Raw genomic sequence first — 19,375 nt, 5'->3', positions numbered from 1 at the left:
GGCAGCCTCCATGGTTTTCCCCAGTGAGTCATTTCCAAGCAAGACAATAGACGTGATGGCTTTGAATCAAATATAGAGACAATAACGGAATAAAACAGAAACCCTACAAAGGGTTTCCGAAGTTAAGCTGCATGAAATGAAAAGGTCTGATAGCAGAATGTTTTTTATCTTCTGATTACCTATCAAATGTAATCCAAGTTTTTTTTTTTTTTTTAAGTTATTCAGCAAACCAGACTCTAGTATTTCCCATAGGGAATACTTTGAATCAATCTAATAACTGAAATTAGACATTAATATTTAGTAATCTAAATTAGATCTCTAATAATCTAAATTAGACATTTCAAGTTCATATTCATTATTGTAGAAACTATTTATAATACAGCTCTCATGTGACATGATATTCCTTAATGTATTAATAATCCACACTGGGGGCACCTGGGTGGCTCAGTCAGTTAAGCGTCTGACTTCAGTTCAGGTCATGATCTCACGGTTTGTGAGTTCAAGCTCCATGTCAGGCTCTGTGCTAACAGCTCAGAGCCTGAAGCCTGCTTCAAATTCTGTGCCTCCCTCTCTCTCTCTCAAAAATAAATAAAATGTAAGAAAAAAATGTACTAATCCCACACTAGGTATCCATGCTTAAAAAACCAGAACAACAAACAAAACAACAAACAAAAACCCCAAGCATAATACATTTGAAGTATAAACCAGCTATTTCAGAGTTCGAGGGTCACAACATGCAATTTTCTCTGACAGACCAGAACATCACACGTGTGACCTCAAGTCTGGATTCTTCTGTTGACTCCTGTTATGTTACCAGGACTCAGAGGTGCCTGGGAAATAATCGGATGGAGGCAGGGGGCACCCCATCAACTTCAAACCCTGGCCAGATGGAATGCGAGGATCCATGGGAAGCCAGGAGCGGAGATACTTAGGGATAGCTGTGTCGGGGAACCACAACTGCACCCCTAACCCCAAGACAAATGCCCCATTTCCTCCCCTATCTGGTCCCGTATTTGTCGCTGACCATGACACCCACACCTCAGGACAAACATTCAATGACTTCCTACACTTTTCTTTGGAGTTGCTCACCCAAAATGAACCTAGAAGAAAGGCCAAATTGTGGGATGGCCCCTTGATGCTGCTACAGTCTGTGAGAATCTACATGAAAATCAGAAGGCCTGGTTCTCCTGGGGGAAGCAATCCTGGGAAGGTCGACTGAAGACTATGCCAAACTGCCGTATAAACAAGGGCTACTCAGTACATGGGAGCCGAATGCAAAAGTACCACGCTGACACTGAATAACAGAGATCAGAATAAGATGTAGACAGGACTGACCAGTTTCTGTGTCCAAATAACTGGGTTGGGCAAACCCCCTCCAGCCAGACACGATGACAGCGCTTCTAATGTAAAAAAGTCTCAGTCCGGGTCCAGAGCCATTTGTATTTGCTACTATGTACCTAAGAATCTATTTAAACATCTGATCTTTCTGCATAAGTAGGGCAGGTATCATCCACCTGAGAACAGGAACCCTGTCAAATCCTGCCAATGGGCAAACTGGGGAGACTGGGGACCCACCCATGATGTGCTTGCTACCTAAGGAGCACGCGACTGAGCGAAATAAGATTCATAAATGAACAGAGGTTACTTTTTTTTCACGGAGGACTGATCTTTCCTTTCGTTTCAAAGTTACATCAGAGTATATGGTCGCGGCCAATTTCAGCTGCAAACATGCACGCTTACACAACGTGCCTTACGCCATTCTGCTTACTCTGCTGACGACACAGAAAACATACACCGATGATCCAACTGAGGGCCTTTACCTGAGACTGCTTTGAGCTACCGGGTGGTAGATTTAGGGTGACTTTCAGCTTTCTGCAGTTTTCACAATTTTCTGCAGTAAACATTAAGTGCTTTTGTGATCAGACCTGGGACATCACATTCAGTGTACAGAGAACAAACTGTAGCCTGTTCCCGATCAGTCTTTCCAAATGCTGGTTTTAAAAAGAAGCACTTAAAATATTTAAAGCCTGCAGACGTTTTAACCTTTTTGGTGCACTTCCTCAGAAAGTAACTAAATAAAGTTATTATGGGGGGAAGTGTCTATTTAAGAAGTCAGTTCCTGAGTCCACAAAAGCTTAGTAATTAGTGCACAACCAGTGTATTCACATGAATGAAAAATACGGGATGGGTATGGTTTATGCTGAATCATTGCACTGCAGAACTCTGTCAGTTGGCTAACATTTGAGGGAATCTGAGTTCCAGCTTCAGAAGCAGGTTTGGCCCAGGAGCTGGCACCAAAAATCACATCCGATCGCAGAATGGGTTTATTTGCACGCTGGAGTTCTTGATTAAGTACGCTTTGCATTTACTACATTTTGGAAAACGTGCCCTTTTCCCAGAAGATGCTCCTATTTTTAATTAAACGTCAAAGGCTGCAGAGAAAAGGAGTGGGTCTGTTTGTAAATTAGCCCCTTTTGAAATCTGAATGAGAAGGAGCCCTCTGCAGCTTGGCTGGCCCCTGGTGGGGCTTTCTGGTCACCCCTGACAAACGGCTCTGGGTTAGCCCAGGCCCACGCGTGACCCGGAACGTCACTGTGCCCTGGGGGCCTCCCACGTCCACATGGGCTATTAGAGCATGGACACAGCAGCCCGAGAAGATCCCGTTCAGAAACACTCTGCACCAGAAAATAGAAATCCTGCAGAAGCAGGACTTCAGTTCGTATGTGGATTTCATCAGGGAGCAGAATATACTCCTGTTGTATCACTTTGTTTAACGCTAGATTGCTGCCACGGTTTAAAAAGACCAGCTCTCTGAGTGCCCCGCACACAAGTGTTTCTTACAAAGGGAATAGATAAAAGCAGGGCCCATGGTAGACAGAGGCAACATGGACCCGGAGAGATACTTGGAAAAAGTTTCCTTTTTGTGGATAGCCCTTTACTGCCCCCTTTAGCACTTTCACATCAGAACAAGATTCTGCACAAACTTTCTCCGAAACCAGAGAGAGTGGGGTGTAGCTGTGGGGTGTCAGCTTTATCCAGAATTAGGTCACCAGATACCACGGCTTGGAGTAGCAGGTTAAAGGGCGAGTGCACCACGATCGTGTCAGTGGCTCTAAACCTCCAAGAAATAAGGCAGTCATTGGAGGTCTTAATTGACATTTTCTGCTTTAATTCGAAAGTGTATGGGTGCTGGGACAATGGCTTGTTTTCACAGGTGCCCCTTCTTTCACACTTTTCTCACACAAATATCATCTGCAACATGAACCTGATTTATTCAAGGAAAACAAAAGGGGAATAAAAGCAGGCTGTACAATCTGGGACCATTAAAGTGTTATAAATCTAAGAGCTGAGTTGGGGGTGGGGGGTGAGGGGAGGGGTGCCTTTCAAGCTTCACACCAATGACAAGCACAATCTTTTCCAGAAAAAGAAAGATGAGAAGCAGAGAAATCGCAATGCGCTGTGAGCCGGTGGATGAGCAAACCAGTTTACCAACTTTTCAAGGTGAGGAGTGTGCCTCTTTGTCTCTGTACACGCTGGAGAAAAAGCATTCAACTAGAGTCTAAAGGAGAAGTTTTCTTTCTAAAATCCTAATATGCAAAGCCAGAGGCCTCACTCTGGCCAATGACCTCAACTGGTGCTGCTGAGTACTTTTATTTCAACTTAATCCACTTCCCTGTCGTCCTACAATTACTGTACGAGTCAAAATAATATTAAGTTTCACAGCCTGCAATGCTGCACAATTGAATGAAAACGGACTCCTTTTGATGTTAATCTTGTTTTTTATTTGTGACATAATGCTCAGACATTGGTGGCTAAAGTGAATTTTATTTTAGAATGTTCAAATATTCTCATGGTTTAGGTTTCCATTCAGGAAAATAGCGCAAGTTATTTATTTAAGTTTTATCTGTCCCACTGTAATAAAAACTTCCAAGTCAGAGGCCAGTCTACAGCAAGCTGGGGTTGAAAAAGTTATCTTCGCACACTTATGATGAGCAGCGAGTACTACAGACAACTGTTGAATCACTCTGTTATACACCTGACACTAACGTAACACCATGTTAACTATACTGGAATTAAAATAAAAAACTCTATAAAAAAAGAGAAAAAGATAGCTTTGTCTCTGTAAGTCAGACACTGAGCGTGTCACTGTTTTCTTTTCCCAGGTTCACAGAGAGGAGCTGATCTCTGCAATGGAATTAAAAACAAAGATTGGCCACTTACAACAATAGCAACAAAACAATAGAGGTTTTTATTTATGGAACTGATCTAAGCTCCCCCCTTCTCTCAAAACTTTCAGAAAAGCCACCCCATGAAGTCTGTAGCTCGAGAAGGCAAAACTGGGGTGGCTGGGAGGCGCAGTGGGAAAGCAAGAGGGAAGTGAGTCACCCAGGCCAACTCTGTCCTGCTGGCTCATCCACGCTGGTCCCATTGGCGAAACAGGTATTTCAGAACCCTCAGAGGCAAGAGACGCTGCGAGCGTCTTTCCCAACTGGGATCTGTTTGCACCTGTAAGGTCTTGTTCCAAACGTGCTATTAGCAAGAGTCTATAAAGGAAGGTGGGACTCCTGCTATTTATAGGTGAGGCACCAGAAAGAAAAGTGGCTTTCACATCCATACAGAAAGAAATTCAAGGGGCATTTCCAGATGGTTCTCTGTTGTTTTAGAGAGAAATGTGTGCATCCCCTTGCTCATCTACTTGAGTGGGAACATCACAGACATGAAAGGCACATGTAAATCACAGAAGGGAGTGGTTTGGCATTTTAAAAACTGGAAGGAATGGGATTAAGATCTCCGCGCACAGCAACATCACAGTCTAGAGTGTGGGCGTCTCTTCCTTCCATCTCCTTCTTCCCCATCATCACAGTTTTTTTTTTGTTGTTTTTTTTTTTTAATTCCAAAGAATCTTGCCTATTTAGAAAAGCAATTCACCCATGTTTCAAGGGTGAATGAAAAACCTCTCCCGTTTGGTGGGGAAACGGCACTAAAAGAAAGAGGCACACCAAGAGGGTCCAATTCCTGCTCTTCAGGCTGGGGTGTGACCCCGAGAGTGAGCCTGTTGTGTTTACTGAGGAATGCCCGGCCCTCCACCCCACGGCCTTGCACAGAGTGGGCTGCTCAGAATGAACACTTGGATAAGTAAGGTTTAAGAAGAGACAAAACTCGCTTCTCTCCTGATGGAAGCCTGCCAACACAGTTTACAAAGCTGTGTGCCATCGCTTTACAACCAACCACCTAAACGCCTGCCTCCTGTGCCCTTCCTTCTTCCCGGGCTCCGGAGGAGGGTCAGGGACAGGTGTGCTGGGGGCACTGGGCCGGACACAGCCCAGAGTGGGGAAGGGGGGAGGGAAGGAGGAAAGCAGGTCCCACGGCGGGCAGGTGGGTCCTGCTGACATCACACAGGAGTCAAACCTGACCGGCTGGAGACTTGCACGCAGATCCCCCCGAACGGTATTTTATGAAAATGTCCACGGCGCCCTGCTCTAACTGTGCGCAATACATTTCCTGCTCTGTCGCCACAAGCAGCTCGGATGCGGCTTCACCAAAACACAAAAGTGCACAGGAATTCAATACTCTTAAGCTATTCAAGCAGGCCGCGTGACTGAGTTAAACCGAAGGACACGGGACACGGACAAACGAGGAGGACGCCCTGGGCCCTGAACTCTGGCCTGGCTGAGACCTGTAGCCGGCTGCGGGGTCCGCAGGTGAGCAGACGGTGAGGTCAGGTCCTGGGGAAGTTGAGGAACCTCCTTCTGGAGGCAGGAGAGGCCCAGGCTGCCTGGCTTCCTAAAACAAACTGCTCCGAACTCGCAGAACATCAAAAGCCAGATGGGATATACTGAATGGATCCACAGGCAAGAAGCCAGAATCCCAGTTTGCTGTAGAAATAGGCCTGGACTTGATTTGAGTCTTCTCAGCTCTGACAAGCTGGAAGCTGGCCCGGGTCCCAAAATCCAAAATAAAATGGCATTTAATTGTGACTAGACTCTAAAAAAGATGTCATCCTATCTCCTTAGCCTGACACACACCCGCGGCACCTTACCAAATGCAGCCCTCCTCAGGAAGCCGACCTCTTCTCCCAGCAAAGAAATGATCAAATATTTAAAATTTTTAAAAGGAAATGTTAATAGTCAAAGGAATAGTACTCGATAAATGCATTAATATTACATACTTTCATAACGGTCTAGTTTCCATTGGGTAGGACTTTGTTATCAAAGATTCAAAGGATCCATTTAGAATTGTAATAGCCATCATGGGAAAGGTTATAAATCAAGATCGACATGGAAAGGATTATACCTCAAACTTTTTTTTTTTTTTTTTTAAACCCACCATGCATGCACTGTTTTTGGTAAACGTAGGCTTAATTTAGTTACACGATTTCTAATTACTCCATGCCATCACATGAGAGAGAGAGAGAGAGAGAGGCAGAGAATTAAGAGAAAGGGTCCCGGAACCAGAGGAATCAGGTTCAAACGCAGACAGTACCACTTATTAGCCATATGACTTTGGGTGAGTTAATTAATGTGCCTTGGTTTCCCCACCGATATCACAGGAGTCATCAAAGCACCTCCCTCAGACAGCTACCGTGAAGGTTTAATGAGTCAGTATTTGTCAGCTGTTGGAGTAGCATCTGGCACATGGAAGGAGCTCTGTACCACTGTGGTTACCAACAACTGTGTCCACCAGGTGAGGAGGTTTCTAAAGAAGTAACATGTAACATTAATGCAAAAAATGCTACTCTTCTGCCCATCCCTACAGGTTGCATTCACGTATGTGTTCAACAACACGATCTCTTACTCCATCCTGTACTAGGATCCACAAAGCGGATTCAGCCCAGGCTCTGCTCAGTCCATGGTGGAGAAACTGATTTCTTCAGTGTTATAAATGTTACAACAAAGCATCAGGGGTCGGGTCAGGGAAGAGAGGAGAGAGCTCTCTACTTTATGGTAGAGAGGAAATAACGTGCTTCATATAACAAAAAAGTCTTAAAGAGTGAGTAGAAAGAAGTCTGGCAGGTGAACCCAATACAACACAACAAACCTTGAAAGGTGAACATGGCATTTTGTAATCTTTATTCACATGTCATTTTTACGTATTCTGCATTTGTATACGGTAGGCAAAGTAAACCATAGCCAGGCACACAGATATTCAATTAGTTTTTATTAACAATAGTTGACATTTATGGCTTCATTGTGCCAAGCACAGAGCTAAGCTCTTTTAATCCTGACCACAATTTTATTACTCTTTTTATTCCGCACTATTAGATTACCGCCTCCATTTTAGAGACGGGACACGGAGGTTACTCCCCTAGTTACACAGTAAAAAAACAGCTGCACTGGGACCGGCCCCAAACAGCCAGATTCCGAAGCATGTACTCTTAGCTCTTAACTCGGTGAAAACAGCACTTGCCTGGTTGTCTTTGCTAAATCAAATCGCCCGACCTTTCCGTTACCATCACATGCGTCTTGAACCAGGAGGCACTGCTAATTGTCCTATTAGGAAAGGTAGCTGAAATCACTGTTGGCATCCCCCCATTTGCCTCATTTGTAGGGTCCGTCTTTGAGCTACGCTCACATGTATGAAGTGCTGTGGATGCTCATGGATGTACCCTTGACGGACACACACGCACTCTGAGCTGTGGTGTTACTGCTCTGACTTGCTTCCTGCGTATTTCAGAGACCTCCTGGGATGACACCTCCACCACAGCTTCCCTCTCCTTGCCTCAGAATTTAAGTCTCTTGAGGGTAGAGACAGTCCTTTCTCTCATCAGTAACGGGGCCTCAGAGTTAACAAATGCCTGTTGACCACATCAATGCTTTATCCACTGGGGATGACCAAGATGATCCCTATGGCCTCCAGCAAGGCAAGGACCACAGGTTTCTTCAAAGATTCCAAAACAACCTTAGAAAATGATGAGCTAATGTTGAGCTGTTTCCAAAAAAAAAAAAAAAAAGAGGTGATTGAGGGCAGTGGTTCTCAAGGTGTGGTCTCAGAGTGGCATCAGCATCAGCTGAGAGCTGGTAAGAAATGTAAATTTCAAGCCCTGCCCAGACCTTGGGAAGGTAGAACTCCCGGGGTGGGGTCCAGCAAAACCCTGTTTTAACAAGCCCTCCAGGTGACTGTGTGCCCTCAAGTTCTAGGGCCGCTGCTCTGGAGGGTAGATCTCTAGTAATAGGTGCCATTTCAACACAACACGAGCAGCCATAAACACACATCTGGGTTGTGTCTGGCCATCGGACTAATTCTTATTGGATGTCACCGCTGGCTAGTAGTAGGTGGGGGGGACTGCCAAAATGAAACAGCTCTTGTCCCCACCTCTTAGGGATAGAGAGGGCCCTAACGGGGATTAAGGCTTGCAGTATGAATTATGACAGCACAGTGTATAAGGTTTTCTATACCCTAGTTATTTAACTAAAGTGCTGTGGGATTATGGAGAGAAGATTTAAAGAAATTATGTCTGATCTGTCATAAAGAGGGCACTCATCTAGGGGAATCTGTAAGCTCTATTAGACAGTCCATTATAACGAAGATCCATCTATAGGAAGGAAGATCCTTCCTATAGACAAGGGGAATTCAGGGCTAACAAGAGCTTGTTTTTATCTAAGATGTACCCCCAATTTAGTTCTGGTAGTTAGATAAAAACTGGCATTTTCTAACTTCTTTGGCAGGGAAGTTACATTCTGAGCTGGCCCTGAACACGACCGGCCTGGGCCCACTCATTCGTAAGACAGTTGTGACTCAAGGCAAATGTTTCAGGCCACTGTGAGCCAGCTCAACTAGTGGAAAGAGCAAAGGACCATGATTCAGAGGCATTTCATCAGGTGGTGGAACCACGCTGTGCCTCAGGTCACCCGTGGAACCATACAGACTGCAGAGGAGCTGGAAACTCTGATACGCCAGAGGTGAGGCGTCCTGAAGGGAGTGTGGCTGGGGAGTAATAGAGTGGGCAGACAGCAGGGTGTTGCACCTGACACACACACACACACACACACACACACACACACACACACGGGCATTGCATTACAAGCACACACCCCGTAAGTACCACCCAAGCCAAAGGCCCGTCCGCCATCACTTTCCTCCAATACAAACACGTTGCCTCTACTGGTGTCAACAATGAAGAGTGGCACTCATTCTGGGGTGACATGGGAGGAATCCGTACACTCTCAGCAAGTACTGGAAGACCTCTACAAGGACTGGAATTAAAACTGGACGTAAATGAGCTTACATTGGGAAAATAAACTGGACCATTGCATGGTTTCACACAGAAAGCACGAAGCCTCAATAGCACTGGAGAAACCAGAGCTTTCAAAGCAAAGCACGTCACCCGTGGTTCATTCCGAGCGTCCTGAATGTCTGCCCGCCACTGAGCTCTTGGAACCTTTACCTATCCGTGCTTTTAGAGAAAGAACATAGTAAACTATTAATACTTCACTGCAGCCTTTTCCCCCTTCATATTCTGGGTAGAGAATTACTAAGGGCTTGTTTTTCCTTAATGGAGTGTTCTCCTACCAGTTTTTTTTTCCTTTTTTAATTCAGCAGGCACGCACTCACCAGCCACAAAATGCTTTGAACTAGAATTACACGTTTGAGTTTATACAGGAAAAAGGAAAATAAAGAGGCCCTGCCAATTCTCTGCAGGAGCAGCAGGATGAGGTTCACCTGGCACTCAGCGTGCGTGGAAAACGTGTCATAACTGATCACCTCCTTTTTTTCACCGGCACACCAGATCCAACCATCCTTATCTCTAGGATTGCTGAAATACGCTCATGCAGGTAGAAGGAGCGGCCTGAACGCACCACATGTCGGTCAGCGGACAGAGGCAGGGCTCCCCGGTTCCATGTAATCACTTTAACCCCCGTTCCTAGCAGAAAGCCCGAGGCCAGGGCAATTCAGCTTCTCCTTTTGTCATTTGCCTGCCATAAATATGCACCAGTCTGCATATGAAAAGCTGAAGGAGGCCGCAAGCTTGCTGGACATTTATCATGCTCTGTTCCCTGTTAACAAGCAAATACTTTAGCTGAATGGGCCATTAGCAATCATTGTCAAACGTAGAATGCAAGGTGCTTGGATGTGACCAGCTTGTAAATTAGGGGGTGTCCCTTCTCTTTGGTGAATCTAGACAAGTGCAAAGGATCTTTTGATATAGATTACTGAATTAGACTGGAAAGGAAGGTAAAGTCCGCAGGCACTGGACCTGGGTGAGTGCAGGTGCAATAATTTTTAAATTGTTTGTGACCTATGAAAGCTACATAGTAATGACCAGAACAAACAGGCGACAAATCCCAGCGCCAAGCAGAGGGTCGGGTCGGCTGAGCATTAGGAACCAAATCAACCCAATGGGTCTGGAATACAGTATTTACGATTTGATGCAGATCTCAGACGCTCACAGGAGGAGTTAGTCTAGAAGGACCCCATGTTGCTGTTAAAGGGAACAGCATGGAACCCTCTTCATCCACTCCATCAAGAAAGGCACTGGGGGTGTTTGTAGCTTTTGGGATTGTCAACGTCTTAAGGGTTCAGACTCTCCTAAAGAAATGCTGAGACTCTTCTAAAACGCCAAACAGGAGGCAATAAAGCAAATATTTCCTCTCTGGCCCGACCCGACTGGCGGATGTCACTCCGCTTGTAACCCAATCATGGTTTTGTGTTTTGTTTAAGGACTAAAATGGAAAGTGTGGAAGGCAAAAACAAAAGTCCAGTTTACTCCCAAGATTGTTCAAGACAGAAGGCAGTAAGACCCTACAGCACAGCGATTCTTTTTGCGTTTGTTTTTAACTTTCAAGCGGAGCAGCGCTAACACTTTACAATCCTATCCTTAGGTGAAGGGCAACCATCCCATTCAACTCTAAGGTGAAAACTCACATCCATGAGTAAAACATCCTCTAGATAGAGCCCATTGGTTTGGTCCTATTGGATTACTGCTGATTTGAATGAAAACGCCCCCCACCCTGGTACTTATTGTATTACATATTCTTTTCCAGGGTGGGAAGGACCAACCTTGGAGGAGAGGTCTCTGGCTGAGGGAGAGGGACAATATATGGAAAGTTTACCTTTGCTTCTCCCATGCAGGGGGATGTGGCACTGGGTCTGAAACATGGCTACAATCCAAAGGTCTCCCTTTCTTTGCGGGTAGCGCCAGCCTTACCTTCCCCTCTGGTTTCTGAGCCTTCCCAGCATGACCCTGCCTCAAGCCCAAACAGATGTAGGCAAGGACCGCCAAGGGCAGTTAATCCTACAGAATGGCCGCCGCTGTCAGGCCAGGAGTTAAAAGGGAAAATCTTGCAGGCTTTCACCGCGGCGCTGATCCGAAGTTTTAATCAGCCCCATATCTCAACCGCTAGGAAAAAGGGCGGCCAATGAAATCTACCTTGGCCATATTATCCACCATCAATGAGCAAGAACTGAGCAGCTTTTCTTTGCTGCTTGAACCATCCCGGGCCACAAGTAGGGCTTTCATACTTTCTAATCCGAGTTTCCAAGTCTGTGTGGTTCTCACATAATAGCCAACAGCCTGGAGCAAGGGCCTGCGCTTCGACACCCTTTTCAGGGACGTGTCATTTCCAACATCAAGCTAATCTATATGTTGCCATGGCTTCACCCTTTATCTGCCTTTACATCTTATGAACTGCATGGATTTACCACATTATTTTTATCTGAAAGACAGAAAATGGTGGTTTTATTGCCATACAATCAGATTACTGCCGCTGGTTTCTCTATGCCTTTTTACCATACTTCAATCAAAAGGGATCAGTTTCTTTATACTCTGCCCTTGATTTACATTACATCTGTAAAGACCTAGTCTGGGTTGTAATCCCCTTATTAACTATGACCAGGGTTGATTTGCCTAAAAATAAAAGCAAATTGTGTCAGACCCTTTCACTTTGTTTTTGATTCGGAACTACAAAATGGATTACTGAAGAAATCTTCAGAGTTCACACGGCTAGCATAGCACTGAATTTAAAACAAGAATTAAACAAGTTAAACAGGGGGCCGTGTCAACGGTTTACATTTTCCATCATGGGAGAAGGACTGAGTTCCTTATGTCTTTGTATTCTCTGGCTTTACAGAGACAATGAAGCCACAGGAGTTTTCCCAAGCTGTTCGGAACACTGTCCCCTTCGCCATCCTTCTCTTCGCTTTTCTTCTATCCCTCTCCCAGCCCCATTCTAATCCCATCCCTAAAAAAAAAAAAAAAAAAAAAAAAAAAAAGGTTGGGGAGGGGGAGCTCTTCCCTGAAAGAGCTAATTCCTGCCTAGAAGCTTATAGCTCTATGGGTTCTGCATATTTTAATCAAAATATTTTAAACAGTTGAACACTCCTATTTAAGGCTCTCCTCCACTGCACAAAGGCTGAGCTCATAAGCAAATCTATGTAGATGTATGATAAGTGACCTGAAAAACAGGCCCTTTATGTCAGCAGCCAACGAAAGCAGAGATTAGACAGACAGAAGTGCCATTTTCATCACTATTTTTCTTACAAGAGCCCTGCTTTTTGTCTACTTTGTGAAGGAACGGTTTAAGAATAAAGTTCTCATAAGACGGTAAAGAAATATCCTTCCTACAACAACAACAACAACAAAAACAAAAATATCCTTTTTTGCCGAGGGTCCACAGTCTGTATTTCCTTTCCCTGCCACTCCCATTCCTATGACGCATGGCTGCAGTCACGCTGGGATCTCAGATCGTCCCCATTAGGCAGACGCTCTGGGAAACATCACACTAAGGTAGATGTCACCCTCAGCCTCCTGCGAGCCACCCAAAGCGTTTCAGGGGAAGGCAAGGTGGCAGGGATTGACTTGCACCCGCTGCTGCAGTGTCCCTCTGAGGATAATTACTGTACTGATCCACCAAGCAAAGGATTTCTCTCAGGAAATTTACAGACAAGAGGTTTTACAATAAGTAATCGAAATGCACCGATGACTCTTCAGCCAACTCCACATGGAGAAACCATGCCCATCTATAGTTTTCAGCTGGTCCGGGGGATGGTGGCTAATCCACCTGTCCTTCTCCTTCTGCCCAGGACTCAGAAACGTTCGGGAAATTTGCAGTCATTTGCATTTCTTTACATCCATAGGACAAGTGTCAACAGCTACGCTTTGTGAAAGATTTAGAACCGAGTGCTTAACAAATCATCTTAACCTCCAGCTCCCGTTTCTGAGGCTTGAAGCTGTAATTGGCGAGGTTAAAAAGTGCAGTCCCTAGACACACGATTCCCAAATAAATTCTCTTCTCGCCTGAAAAGGAGGCGACCAGGCATGTGGTGAGATATCGCTTTAGCTCCGTCTTTGTGCTCGCCCTGGCTCAGTTGTCCTGTGGAACAACGACAGTCCATTACCTATAGTTTATCATCCTGACAAAACGTGAGGAATGTGGATGGTAAAGCACTAACAATTTCACCCCTGGTGTTTTGTGCTTTTTTCTCTCTATATTAAAACCGACAAGATTAACCCAAACGCAAACTGTGGAGCATAGTTCAAGGGGCTATTCAATCCGTGTTGAATGTGCATTTGTTTATCTACAAAAATAAGAATTTCAGACACAATGGAAAGCAGGCTGGCTTATATATGGTATTGAATGGACTGTTTAAACAGCACTATCCTTTGTAGTTTATTTTATCAATCTCTGACAGGTCCGTATTTATTCAGAGCCTGACTGTGGTGGGGCCCACGTATCATAGGTTATCTGGATATTATCCAGCCATTCTTTTGTATCAAGTCAATCAATACCAGGAATTCAGCATTCTGCAGGGAAAAATGACATGGGAAAAGAAAAATGCTTTGCTAACTAACCAGTATATGGTGCACAGGGAACAGTCCCCCTAGCCAAAAGAAATTAACGCTCGGCTGAAATCTTCAACAAAGTCAGTGCAATTCATTGTAGAATACCACACCAATACAGCCTTGCCTCTGACGTGGGCATCCTTTTAGAAGAGGCCACTATTTGATTCTGGCAAAAACATCACGCTCCTTAAAGCTGTTCTGCTGAAATGTTAATTGGGAATGAAAGCTAGGCTTTGCTATTCTCTGCCGAGTTGGGGTGGGGGGTGGGGGTGGCGGAGAGGCTGAAACAACCTGATGGGCAAAAACTGAGGCAAGCCTACCAGCGCCTGTGCATGAGATGTGGGTGACCCACCTCGCAGGGCCGCCGCTAATGTTTCAGCATACAGAACTTCTTTTGATTGCTGTATAAACTCTCGGGGATGGGAGCAGCAGACAGTGTGATTCAAGGAGTTATGGAGACAGTGAACTTACAAAGGATTTTCTGGACCCTGCATCCAAACAGCTGCTCACGCTCCCTATGTCGACCACCTGCTAAAAAAGCTGACCTCCGAATGAAACAAATCTAATTACTGATGGCTGCTTCATTACAAATGAATTGTTCCACAGTTCATACGAACTGATGTGAAACTTCCATGCATTTGATTACCTTCCTGCCACATTGCATCTACTGACTGAAACTTTTCCCTGGAAATAAATACGCAACTTCCCCAAATAAAGCAACCCCTTGGCACGAGGGGTTTTTATTCATTCTCCAACTGAGAAAAGGCTCTTTCATATCATTCCTCCAGGAAGAAATCTTTCTGACCTCTCGAGCTAGCATTCACAGTTGCATACTTTCTTAAGTAGACCTTTTCCAGGGACAAATTATCCAGTCCTCCAGGCAAGGCATTATCATGACAATTTTAAAAGAAATTCTACTCTTAAGGACCGGAGCCGTCATAGCCAACAGAAACCTCATCAGGGCAGGGAGGCAGGCTTCTCCAAAATGCAGGCCTCCAGCAGGTCTCCACATCTGTGGCCAAAGCACAGAAAAACAGTAATCCTCATCATCCGGACGGTGAGTAAAATACCAGTCGCCTGCCCCCACCCCAAATACAGCAGGAAAAGAAGATATTGATGTCCGTGGTGGGAATAATCATGGTTCTACATTTTTTTCCAAGAAGGTTATTTCTAATCTTCCTCCGGGATACACACCAAGGAGTAAACACGGAGACACATAGATACTGAGCTGAGCAATGGACGGCTTAATGGGAGTTTCTTCCGACGAGATTTAAATGTAAATATTAAATCCTGGTGGAGGGGAGCGGGGGAGGGGAAGCAGCCTCCCCAAACAATCCGTCAGTGAAAGTGCAAAGTGGAGGGAGCAGACAGCCCAGGGGAAGAGGTGAGGGCTGGCGCAGGCAGCATTGCGCGTGGAAGAGTGACCTCTGTAGGCGCAAAGCGAACACTGGCTGGCCTCTTCCCTGCTCGCCCAGCCCAGGCTCCCGGACCGCCTGGCCCGGACGCCGGCTGCTGCACGCGGGGCTGAGCCCGGCGCCTCCCCGCACCACTCGCTGCCTCACCACTCCGGATCTGCGCTAAGATGTCACCGCGACTACTTTCTCAACAAATACAAATCTTATGTTAAGGGAAAACAGCAGTCCCTACAAGACCAGGCGGATGGGAGGGGACCGCACGGAGTAACTTTTAATGGGGAGCAGTGTTGCAAAGTGCCATGTAGCATCATGCAAGAATGTGTTTAATCCGATTTATCGCTGTGACGTTTCTTGCCTTTGTAATGGGGAACTCTTGGTAAACATGTTGGCAGATTTGAAATTTATCACTTTTAAAAGAGTGGATGCAATTCTTTAATTAAAATGTGGTTTGTAAATCAATCCCTCTTCTCTTTACTCCTAAACCCATGGCCAACTTGCCTGTCTTCAATTAGGCCATTGGTTTTCCTTCTGATCTCAAAGGCTTACTCCAGGAACCGGCCAATGTTTCCACACTTTCCCCAAGTTTCCCAAGGCTAAAATCCCATGATTCTGTAAGACATTTCTGGATCTGATTCGAAATGTATCGTAAGGAGGAGTTAATACGCAGAACTGAATGTACAGGTAACTAATTAGGAGTCACCGCCGGGTATATTTAGGGAAGAATCGCCTTTTCTAAATTCTAAATGTGTCGTATGCTGGTAGCTCCCACTGAAAGTTAATCTTCACGAGGCCTAGCTTTCTCCTAGCTACACTGCTTGATAAAACCAAGTCGGATCCAAGGACCCCATTTCTACACAGGCTTCCCAAGCGCCAAGGCTTCAGGGGCCGTGTCGACTGGGCAGGGCCTTAAGCTTTTGCAGAAAGCGCCCTTAAAATCAAGTCAACTAACAGGACCGCGCAGAGTTCGGGGCCACTGGTTTAGCAACGGAGGGAGAAGCCGACGTGCAGAGAGCTCTCCGGGAGAAGCCTAAGGCCCGTCTCCCCGGCGGGGAGGAGAGGGCTCTCCGCCCGATTTCTCCGGTAGAGCTGGCGAGCTCCCCGCGCACCCTCGGGCAGGCGGCGGGGGGCCGAGGCGCGCGGGCTCCGGGGCGCAGAGGGCGGCGGGGGACCGCAGGCTCCGTCCCCGGGGGCGCGCTCCTCTGGCCCGGGCTCATCGCCGCCGCCCGCCTGCGGGGATCTGACCGCGCTCCGGCGCTCCTGGAGAGCGCAGCATCCCCTCCTCTCCCCGCAGCCCGCCAGCGCCTGCGCGCCGGCCAGCCCGGTTTGTGGCCATGTTCTCCGTCCTCGAAAAGAAGTGAGGGTCAGGTACCGCCATCGGATACTTTCCCGGACGTGACAGCCTAGCCGCCGAGGGCTTTTTAGCACCCCCCCACCCCGGGAGCTCATGGGGGAAGGAAGGCGGGGAGGGCGCCCCTTAGAACCAGAGCTCCGGCTGGAAAGCCGAATGAAGAGTTCCACCAAGTAAAATGTGGCGAGGGTGGGGGCCAGGGAACTTGGGGTGCGGGGAACCGGGGTTCCAGACACAGGCTCCGAGGCTCCGCGGCTCAGCCCTTCCTCCCGCCCGGAACGGCGCAACGCGGCGAACCCCCAGGCGGGGACCGAGGGGGGAATCGCGGACGCCACTTACTTGGAGTTCGAGGAATTCCAATAGATGGGTTCTAAAACTATCGACCTGGAAATGGCAGTTCTGCATAAAACCATCAAAACTCCCCAGCAGTACTTCCACACGGAGTCCCTCCTCGCGGCCATGGCCAAGCCGCTCCCAGCTCCGCGCACTCCGGACGACGGAGGGAATGGGCGCAGGCCGGAGCCCCAATCCTCGGGGCACACAAGGGGGAGACGGCAGGCAGCTCCGGGGCGCGCCGAGCAGCTCCAGGCGTCGCCGAGGTCGGGGGGCGCTCCGCTCGGGGCCCTCAGGGCGCGGGGCGGGAGCGCACGCGCGGGGCGCGGCGGCGCGGCGGGCTCGGGGCTCCGGGGCGCCGCGCCGGACGCAGCTCGGACGGCAGGCTCCCGTGTGGCTCCAGGGTGCCGGGCGCGGGGCGGCAGGGAGGGCGCGCGGCCGGGACACAAAGGCGGAGAGACGACTCGCGCCGGCGGCGGACGCTGCGCTCCGAGCGGGCCGCCTCGCACTATAGATCCAGGGGGGTGGGCAGCGGCCCGAGCGCGCGGGCGCCGCGTCGGCGCGGTTCCATGTCCCGGAGCGCGGAGAGGCGAGAGGCGCCTGCGGGCGCGCGGGAGCCTCCTCGGTCTTCGCGGCTCCCGGCCCGCGGAGCAAGCAGGAGGGCCTCGGTCCCCGCCGCGGGCGCCGGACGCGCGCGGGCCTTTGTGTGCGGGGAGGGCGCCGGGACCGCTGTGCGCGCGGCTCCTAGCTCCCGCCGGCGCCGCCGTCCCCGCCGAGGAGAGTCAGCGCGGCCGGCGCGCTGTCAGAGCACTATAAACGCGGGGCCCCGCCCCACGCCGCGCAGCCCATTGGCCTGCGGCCCGGCAGCCGCGCGCCGGTTGGGCGGCCGACCCGTCCGTCATCCACCCCCGCCCGACATTGGGCGCCGCGAGGCGGGGCGCCGGCTGACAGGTGAGCCCCGCCTCCGGCTCCGGGCGGTGGCGCAAGAGGAGCGCAGCCGGGCCCGCCAAAGACCCGGCCCTGACGCTTGCACCGGCGCCCCTCAAGCGGCGGGGTGGGGACGCTGTTCGGGACGGTAGAGAGGGGAGAGGGGACAGCACGGGGCCACCTGTCCCCGCGCCCAGCACGCGCCTTCATTTGCCGGGCAAGCATTCTAACTTCAACAGAGAGACAACGTCGAGGGCGAAACTTTCCCTGCGGAATGGAAGGCTTTTCCCACGGGTCTCCGTGTTTTACACGGAGTGTGCCCTCTGCGGGACCGGCTCACACCCTGTACGCGCATCCCTTCGCTGCCCCCAGCAGCCGTCCGAGCGTTGTGTTTCACACCTGACTTCGGTATCTAACGTCAGCTCAGGCCCGACCAAAGTCAACGGGGGCCAGGGATGCAAACGACTCCTGGGGACGTGGCGCCAGCGGGGCGGCCGACAATGGGTCCTGGCCCCGCACCCTCCGCACCTCGCTCCGGGCGTTCCCTGCAAGTGTCGCTGGCCCGGCCGCGGGACCTTCTCCTTAACTAGTCTCTGGGACACACTCACGCCTCCCCAAGGTGACCGAGAATTTAGGGTGACGGTGACAAATAACGCCCAAATGGAGAGGTGGCAGGAATTCTTCACTTTGGTTCTCGGCAAGTGCTTTCCCAAAGAACGCCTTGGACGCGCGCCACCGCGCCGACGGCTTCCACGGACCCACAGCGCCCACTAGCGACCGGCCTGACTTCCCTGCGGGCGAGAGCGCGACGGCCCGCCCACCCGGAACCAGACCGCCGGGACCCAACCGCGCACCTAGTCCGCGCCGGCAGCTCCTGAGATGACGGACAGCAGGGAGGACTCGGCAGAAAGAAGGCATAGTACCCACGTACAATTCAGTTTGAATAAGAGGAAGATACGCCGTATGCCCCCAACATGCTTTAAAATTTTTTCTGTGTACTCCAGGATTTTTTTAATGTTTCAGACGCAACGAACCAGACGGTATTCCTGCAAGATGTTTCTTTAGCTAAATTATCTACACTACATTTAAAAATATACATGGTAAAACATCTTGTTTGGATATTTACCAGTATTTCCTTCACTCTTCTTTATAACCACGTTTGAGAATGTTTACGCTTTAGTAAGTATTCCTTTTTGGCAATACTAAACAAAAGTTGATGTACGTTTCTACTGGGAATGTAAAAGTTTTGTTAAGACTAGTTTAAGATCGAAAACACTATGACACGCGAGGTACCGAATACATTCATTCATATTATTCCGGGTAAATCTTTGAGACGAAAACTATTTTATTTTCTCTAATTGCTAGTTTTAAAATAAGCCTCCTATTTGAGGATTTTTTTTTTTTAAATGCTCAAATACTGCACACCGATTTGAAGTCACGGACTGATTCCCTTGAAGACTAAAAAACCAGGAAGGGGCAGATAGTATTATTCATAACTTTATCACAAGGGTTAAAAAAGGAGTGGTTTTAACAAATGTCCTAAAACATTTAAGGAATTCGTTTGAAATTTAA

The 19,375-nt window shown here is 48.4% G+C and overlaps 1 protein-coding gene across 2 annotated transcripts in view; it reads right to left on the bottom strand.

The window, feature by feature from the left end:
- The window catches only part of EFNB2 (ephrin B2), a 45,912-nt gene extending 28,254 nt beyond the window's left edge, over positions 1-17,658 (bottom strand). For both annotated transcript variants that reach the window (XM_058743096.1, XM_058743105.1), the window contains exon 1: positions 16,883-17,658. In XM_058743096.1, coding sequence (XP_058599079.1) covers positions 16,883-17,004 — 122 coding nt within the window. In that variant the 5' untranslated portion in view covers positions 17,005-17,658. The remainder of the gene's footprint in view (positions 1-16,882) is intronic.
- Between the last annotated feature and the right edge of the window lie 1,717 nt (positions 17,659-19,375).

The sequence above is a fragment of the Neofelis nebulosa genome, chromosome 1, assembly GCF_028018385.1.
Source record: "Neofelis nebulosa isolate mNeoNeb1 chromosome 1, mNeoNeb1.pri, whole genome shotgun sequence".
Classification (NCBI taxonomy): domain Eukaryota; kingdom Metazoa; phylum Chordata; class Mammalia; order Carnivora; family Felidae; genus Neofelis; species Neofelis nebulosa.
The sequence above is the reverse complement of the archived record's forward strand: the minus strand, read 5'-3'. Positions and strand labels throughout refer to the sequence as shown.